Source organism: Tigriopus californicus, chromosome 7, assembly GCF_007210705.1.
Source record: "Tigriopus californicus strain San Diego chromosome 7, Tcal_SD_v2.1, whole genome shotgun sequence".
Lineage (NCBI taxonomy): Eukaryota > Metazoa > Arthropoda > Copepoda > Harpacticoida > Harpacticidae > Tigriopus > Tigriopus californicus.
In genome coordinates this window covers 10,347,161-10,355,858 of record NC_081446.1, presented here as the reverse complement: position 1 = coordinate 10,355,858, position 8,698 = coordinate 10,347,161, and the positions used below count along the sequence as shown (strand labels likewise).

At 41.8% G+C, this 8,698-nt stretch overlaps 1 protein-coding gene across 1 annotated transcript; it reads right to left on the bottom strand.

The window, feature by feature from the left end:
- Positions 1–6,336: 6,336 nt before the first annotated feature.
- On the bottom strand, positions 6,337–6,717 carry LOC131883459 (Y+L amino acid transporter 2-like). Its single transcript, XM_059230935.1, has one exon. The coding sequence runs from the start codon at positions 6,715–6,717 to the stop codon at positions 6,337–6,339; it is 381 nt and encodes a 126-aa protein (XP_059086918.1).
- Positions 6,718–8,698: the final 1,981 nt, after the last annotated feature.

Here is an 8,698-nt window from a genome sequence, read left to right as displayed (position 1 = left end):
TAAGTCGTAGACTGTTGTTTATTTACTGGAAGCATGGCTTTATTTACAGCGGAATGGTTGCCTCTAGTGTGCTTGTTCCAGGTTTGTCGCAAACTGATGGGAATCTATGTTTTGGATTATGGCGTCGTGTTTTCCTGATCATGTTTTGGTTCTGATCCATATAATCTAAGAATCAGTTCATAAAAAACCCTCTGACTTTCGTGGGTGCGAACAAGCAACTATCAGTGCCTAAATGTAAAGCGTACGACTGATTATTTCACTTTTACCGTTAGATGTTCAAATTGCAATGCAATCTTAAAACGCCCTGAGGATGATGCGAATTTAGGCAATTTTCGGGAGGATGATTTGTTAGCATCTTAAGTCTTAATTTGACAATCAACTAAAAGCTTGAACGTTCGCCGACGTTAAAAAATGCCTCTGGAAAAAAATCAAAACGAAATTTAATTTTTAACCGAGCGTAGTTCAAGACATTGGTTATCTTTCCACACCTTATCGATCTTGAGCAATCTCAAATTAACCAAATCAACATACTCCGTTAAGTGGACTTGATTGTAATTTCATTGCATGTGTCCCATCATCGAGTGATTACATTTTTTTCCGAGTTCTATCGTTAATTGCAACTTCGATGTTCTCTATTCAATTCTTTCGAAAAATATGGGAAAGGTTACAGAAATTCGCAAACGGCTGAGCCAACATGATTCAATGGTCCATAAGTTGATGTTTGTGCCATACCAGAGTCCGTGCAAATTTATATCTTGGACACGGTTCTGTGTGACTGATTCAACACCAACGCACAAAGCGAATTCAGAAGTACCTCACGTTCAATCCGGGATCTGCTGGTGGCTTCTGGTCAACGGAGTTTTGTCCCCAACTCATCAAACTCGAACCAGCTAGATTGACACACGAGGGCGAAAATTGAAGGAGAAGCCTGCCACTTCTCTGTCAGTCATGAAGGCCAACGAGGACAAGGCCATAATGACCAGCCATGATGGTAGGTGAGATTTATGCCTCGAGCTCTATACCCAAATTCAATTGATTACGAAAAGCAAAGAATGTACAAGAGTGGTCGGTCGTCCGACATCCAGTGCCTAGAAATCTAGGGATTAGCCGACTCTAATTCATTGATGGGTCAAATATGGTATGAACTTGAAGCGAAACCAGTCTTTTATCTCGAAGTGCTTGCGAGTCCATTTACAGTAGCGATAAAGAAGTTCGCAAAAATGAAACAACTGTTTTTAAATGATTCGAATAACGATCAGATTTATTTTATTAATAGCCTTCAGAATCATTCGAACAAAATACAAAACCTTCATTTCATTGACAGATTTAAAGCATGCTATTGGATCAAACCCTACATACTCCGTACGAATATTTGAAGGGATCGGGGAGCAAATTGAACAATGTAGGAGCCCGAGAAAGACGAGAGTTGTTCTTCAATTTTCTAACTATCTTGGAGTCTCAAGGGTCTACAAGTGCTCTCAAAACGCTCAAAACGCACAATAAGCCTCTACAGTCACTGCAATTGACTCTAGCACCCGGGTTGGGACAAAGCTCATAAATGCTTTTGAAAACGTACAATATCAGATACCTTTCGTACCTCCTTTGAATAATGTGGAGCCCTAACCTTTCTTGTCTCTCCAATGACGAGAGCTCTCTTTACCTTTGATGTTCCTGTTAAAACATGTTTGGACCCGCTCGACTTTTTGCAAACCTGCTGAACTAATTGGAGCCCAAATGGGTGAAGCATATTCCAGATATCGTTGGACCATCGACTTGAACAGAGTTAGCATCGTGAAACTATCTCTGGACTTAAACGTACAATATATCCAACCACACGTTTGAAAAGCTTTACCTACCTTCAACTGGATATGATATTCGAACTTTCCATTATGTTGGAGCACTACACCTAAATCTTTCATGGACGACCCCTTTTCAATATTAACTCCACTTTCTCTGGGTGGGGTGTTCAAAGGCGTCGCCCCAAATGCCATTGATTGTAATTTCATTCCATTCAAGCCGATGTTACTCTCAGCAACCCAAGAGTAGATTTTATTTAGGACTTCTACCAGACTACCGGAATCTTGACCATTTTTATCACAAACTAATTTTGTATCATCCACTTAAGAAGAGAGACTGACTTTATTATTGAGTTTCTGTTGTGGAGCAACGAGGACGATTAAAGGCCTAAAATTGATCCCTGAGGAACACCCGACTTGACATTATGCATGTCACTAAGGGACTCTTACTTAACCAATTGCTTCCTTTCACAAATGAAACTTCTTAACCAATTGCGAATCTTGCCTTGGATCCCAATCTCATGGAGCCTTTCAACTAAAAGGCCATGATCTACCTTGTCAAATTTTCAAAGGTCGTGGCAAAGTCGAGATAGATCACATTGACCGACTCATGACTCTCTAGTCCCTCAGTGACTTGCTCTATATGCTATATGCTCTATATATGAGTTTGGAACAACACACCTAACTTCAGAGAAGTAAGACCTGATCCAAAATGCAACGCATCAAATACGAACAAACAAGAGCAAGAACTTGTGAGAAACTCATCAAGAACTATCGCGTCACACCATCAGGACCAGGAGAGCTCGAAAGCCTCAAGTCCCTGATGGCCTCTAAAGCATCTTGACTTGTGACTACAAACAAGATCATCGAAATGCTCAACTTGGAAAACCTCAATAAACTCATCATTAGGGCAATGAGCTGTGGCTTCCAAACTCTGTAGAGTTGAAAACAGACGAGAGAACAGATCTCCAAGCATATTAGTCATAACCTCTGCATCGTCTATGGCTGCCCCATCGACCTCACAAGGTCCTACATGGTGTTTCATTTTCCTCTTAGAATTTGCACAAGAGAAAAAAGCCTTTGGATTCTACCTGCTTGTGTTTGAAACTGGATAGCACATAATGTAATGATCTACTCTTCAGTGAAATTAATTATGATTCTGAAAATCTATCACGACTTAGTTTTCATCAGGACACCAAAAGGAACAGAGATTACTGTTTCTGTTCCCCTTCTTAGTTAAGGTGTTTGGTACTGATGAGATCAAATTCATAATCACAGGAGGTTGCTATCAAGGCTACCAATTTACATTTTCAATGATATATGTCATAAATAGTGGAATGTCGGAAACCTAGAAGTTAGCGTCAAAAACAACTCTGTTTTTTCGTCTCTCAAACCAGGGTTGTCTTTTTGTTCAAACCTAACTTTTTACTTTACGAACAAATCTTTCTTTTTTTTGTGCGGACTTCCATACCGTTACTGGGATTGGAATCCCAGAAGTTCAAGACGAGAAATTTTTTCATTTTACTTAACTTTGATTCAAATCATATGTATTATTTGATCAACCAGCGTATTAGAGTTGGCTGATCTGGCTGACCCTTGAATATAAGGTTGATCAGGAATTTCAGTCGAATACTTGTCCAAGGCTGACTTAAATCCTGCTATTGGATCAACGCCTATATACGCCTACATATATTTGGTCTAGGACCTCTACCAGACAACCGGAGTTCTGACCATTCCTACCAACTACCAATTTTGTGTCATCAGCCAAGGAGTTCTCCTGACAGCATAGGAAGAGATGCTGACATCAGTACTACCAAGCTTCTGAAGCGGAGCAATGAAGATGATGACAAGGAGGGGACCTAAAATGGAGCCTTGAGGAGCACCCGACTTGACATCATGTATGTCACTAAGGGAACCCTCAACCTTAACCAATTGCTTCCTACCATAGATGATGATGTAGGTGATGTCATTTTCCAAATATTCTGCCAACCTTGATATTGAAAATTCATTTGATCCCATCACTAGTGCTTGGACACATTTTGATGTTGTTTTTAACCTTTTACCAAAAGTTTGTTGCTCAAAACTGGTTTGAAGTGGTCCGAAAAAGGCTCCTACTTTACACTAAATATGGTTTGCGTTCTGCACTTCAGAGGGCGCTTTGTGAGTTAGCGTTTACCAAACCTAGGGTCGATTAGGCTGGTTCCTCTTTATTGAGTTATAGTGCATTTGAGTAGTATTTGGCTAATCATATCAAAAACTTACGTGTAATTAATCACCCAGGTCACATGATATCCGGGAAAGAAATTGCGTTCTTGGCATCTAACAAGCAGTTAATTTAGCAATCAACCGAACCGTGTCTCTTCACACTTCGTTTGGGTTGTCTAACATTGGAAATGAAATAAGGGTCCCTATTGTATTGGGCCAAGGTGATGATTTGGTGGGGATAAAACTAAGAAACAGGTCATTTTTTTTCGCAATAAGCCTAAAGACACAAGATTCAAGAAAGATCAAAAAGTTTTAGTCTTAATCAACCTAAAAACATTTTTCAAAGTTTAGGTATCTTTTTAACCACAAAACAAACATATTCCTTAAGTCTTCTGATTTCGAAAGTCCCCTTTAAATAATAATTTTGCTCCGTTTATTTTCAAAGTAAAACCTAATAGAAATTTTTAGACTTTTTTCTAGAATTTTCGAGGATTTTTTTCATTGTTCATGGGGGTCCACAAGGGAAGTTAGTCTGGAGAAAAAGGACCTAGTAGAGGAACTAACGTTTCTTGGGTGTGCTTGCCCCTCTCCACGTTGTTGCGTCGGTTTAACCAAAAATAAAACCGAAACCATGAAGCATCAGCTAATACCAAGCATTGCGAACACCACAGGAAGACCAGTTTTAGAGCGGATGCCTAACTAATTAAAGGCTGTTACGGTGTGGATTCTGATTGTAATCCGCCGCTACCCATCGCAAATAGATTAGATTGTTAACAAATAGGCTGCAATAGTAACCACAATAAATTTGCTAACTGCTAGACAGCAAGGCAAAAACCCTGAGGTAAAATACCCCCAGGGCCAGCTAATCGTGATTTTTGTTTATGCAGGATAAACGATAAGCTACTGAGTTTTTCAAATCATTTTTAAAGATAAAGATTATCAATTTAAAAAAATCACATTGTTTTAATAAGTAGTTTTAAATCATAACCAGCACTTGTTCACCTTGTGTCGTCAATAATTCATAACTTATAATCTAACGCTTCCGAGATATTTTCAAATCAATAATTCAGAGGTATGCTTCTCTTTTTGCTTTCAAATTTAGCGTAGGTTGTTGGTTTTAATTATTGGGTTTGAACGTAAATGACAGGCGTTTAAGGAAGCCTCACTTCAAAGGTAATCGAATTATTCTTCGAAGTTTTATGAACGTCAGGAAATTGTTTGGACGTTGTTGAGGCAGAGCTCTCCGAGGTCGCCCTTTTCATCCTTGAAAGCTGAATTTTCTTGTCCTTTGGGATTTTTCTCATCTTCAAAGTAGAACCTCTTCTCATACTCTTCTGGTAAGGCATTGACGCATTTTTGACAAAAATGAGCGACATTTTTTTCTAGCTTCTTCAGGATGGGCAATGGAGTTTTTGGGTAGATAAGCAGAAGATACACTGGAGTTCCACTGAAGATCAGAACCAAAGTAGAGAACTTGGTCCATGGCTGGGCATATAACGGAAAAATGAGCAGAAGCAATGCAATGACCCAATAGAAAACCGGGAAAACAAGAAGCAAACGAAATTGCCTAGGCAGATCTGGATGGGAGAGACGTCGTCGTATAAGGGTACTTATTGAAGTTATGTTAACGATCACCCCGATATAGGACATGTATTGCATTAATAAGTATGTGCTTGCCGTGCTTAGAATCAGAAAGCTTACAAACAGGTTAAAAATCAGAGTAAGGTAATTGACATTGAGCAATGAGAACACGTTTGGGAGATGACCTTGACGTGCACCGGCCATCATAAAACGAGGAAAAAGTAGGATCCCATTGTTCAAGTTTCCAATTGTCGAGCAGGCGACAAACGCAGGCATGAGCCAGAATAAGACCGGGAAAACGTTGAATCCAAAGGTCATGGCTATAGCATTGGACTCGAGAATTTCCAATTGGGTGAGAACCAAAAGGTACGCCACAATGGTGAGGGCGTAAACCAAAATAACGGTCAACATTGTCACGGACACACTGACGAGAATGTTCTTAGGTAGATGTTCTTTTAATTCCTCTAATCGTCATGACGCTATTGATGCCGCCAAAAGCCCAGAATGCGCCAAAGATCGCCCGAATATAATCTACCAAATCAGTGGAAGTATTTTCAAATGGCCTAGAAATGCTCCATTCTCGATGAAAACTGGCGTAACCAAAACCGCAAACGATGATAACTTCCCAACCAGATAATTTGGCAATGGTGAAAAAGTCAGAAGTGACCACGGCGAACCAAATACTTCGACATTAAATGATCGTCAGGGTAGCCAGCGCTAATTCAGCCAACAAAGGAATGATATATGGAGGCGGTTAGCAGTCGCTCCAAATGACCTGGCAGAGGTAGGTGGATAATGTGAGTGACACAATGGCTCGCGAGGCACTTTGTTGGAAGACAGTGGCAATCCACATGTAGAAAAATGCCAAATAGTTGCCAAACCCTTGACGAATGAAGACATATTCGGATCCAGCTTCGGGGAATGTAAAAACAAGTTCGGCATAAATGAAGGCTTGCACCAATGAAATGAGACCACTCACCCACCAGATCACCAATGACATCCCAGGAGAGCCGACATTACTTGGCACTGCCTTAGGAGACACGGAGATGCCTGAACCAATGATGGAGCAAATCATGGAAGTTGCACCATCCCATCCACTTAACATTCGCTTCAATTTAATGTGGTCGGATTCCATGTTGGCTCTGATGCTACATGTAAAGGTGAGCTACCGTTCTCACCTAGACTATTGCAATTTCTCGCTCAGTCGGCCGGGAGTCTGGTCTATTGCGCCTAGGAGTGTAACTCAACTGGCTTTTCGGAGAGAGCCATGGGCCCGAGCTTAGATGAAGTTGGTTTCATGTCAGGAGTCAACCATTGGTTGAGAGACATTCTGAGCATTTTTTAGATAATGTAGTAATGGACAAAAGCATTGTCAATGCTATGGCGTCCTCTAATCACAAATAAAGGTAGAAAGTTTGCAGCAAGTGAAGCCATAGGCACTCAACTAAAAATATTTTTTTCAACTTTGCAGCTCTGCTTGAGGCTGGCAGGGACTTAATGAGTTCATTAATAGCATTTAAACCTTCAATTACGAGGGTACTGATAGTAATACAATCAGGTTTTTCGAGTTTGGAGAAAGAAAGGCAAACCAATGATTTGCGAACCTAGTTGAGTAAGTTCACCATCATGTTCATTAATGGTAATCAAGTACACTTATAGAAATCCTTGTTCATACTTTCAATATGTTCCTGTAACTAAAAGTGGAATTACTAATTGTTGAGAGGATTTTTGCCAATTCAGATCAACCTTGGAATTCCTCGAGACTAGTTTTTACGTTTCATTTCATATGCATAATATTTGGCTTTATACCTTGAAAATAATGATTGTAAAGAGCTCTTAAGCTCGTCGAAGAGCGCCCTCTACTCTGTCTATTCGGAAACAAACAACCTTGAAGAGCTCACAACGAAAGGAAAGGGCTGGCTAGCATTTTTACCTTTATCTTTTTCTTGAAAAGTCAAATATTATGCTTCTAAAGTGTAACAAATAATTTTACAGTGCCAATCTGCAAAACGTAAAGTGATTTAATTACCCTAATTTTGAAATGAAGTTTTTTTAATTTCCCGCTAAAAATTTTCTTGCGGGGGAATGTATCAAAGAACAACAATTTTTGTTTTTGGTTCAACTTTGTAACTTGAAACGCCGCCGAGATGGAAGCCTTGCGGCAGCGGGTCTCGGATTTGCTTGACGCGCAAGTCAATCTCAAAACGATCGTGGACATTGTGGGCTGCTCCGAGAACCTCGTGTACAAAATAAAGCGGATGAAAAAGAATGGCGAGAGTTTGGCATGGAATCCATGGAGTGGAGGACACAACAAGAAGAGGTCCGACGAGTTCCTGATGAACGTGGCCTCCGCGATCGCCGCCGATGGCAACAGCAGCATCTCTGAGATCGCCAAGGAGCTCGCCGTGAGCCCGTCCACCGTCAGCAGGTCCATTGGGGATCTTGGTGCACGCTCCTATGTCAAAAGAAGACGTCAACTGCTGACTGAGGCCTCCAAGGACAAAAGGGTGGAGAAGGGGACCAAGATCCTGAACTGGCTGAAGAGAAACGGATCCACAGTTCGGATCTTCTCCGACAAGAAGAACTGGAATGTGGATCAAACCAGAAACAGCCAGAACGACCGCTTCCTGGCCTACTGTGTTGACGAGGTCCCTCTCATCAATGCCACGAAGTACCCGGCCTCGGCCATGATGCTCGGCGTGGTCGCGTCGGACGGGAAGAGGATGCCCCCTTACTGGTTCCCGAAGGGCCTCAGGGTGTGGACCAAGGAGTACCTGGACGTCCTAATCAATGTTGTCAAGCCTTGGCTCGATGCCAACTATCCAGACACTCCTTATGTGTGGCAGCAGGACTCGGCGCCGGGCCACAAGTCCAAGGTGACCCAGGAGTGTTGCAAGGCCAATTTTCCAGCTTTCTGGCCCTGGACGATCTGGCCGCCGTCCAGCCCGGACCTGAATCCGTTGGACTATGGCGTTTGGGGCGAAGTGGAGAGGAAGGCCTGCAAGACCCCTCACCGGAGCGTGGACGACCTGAAGGCCTCCGTGGAGCGGGAGTGGGCCAACATGTCTGAGGACTTCGTCAAGAAGACATGCAAGGCCTTCAGGCCCAGGCTGGAG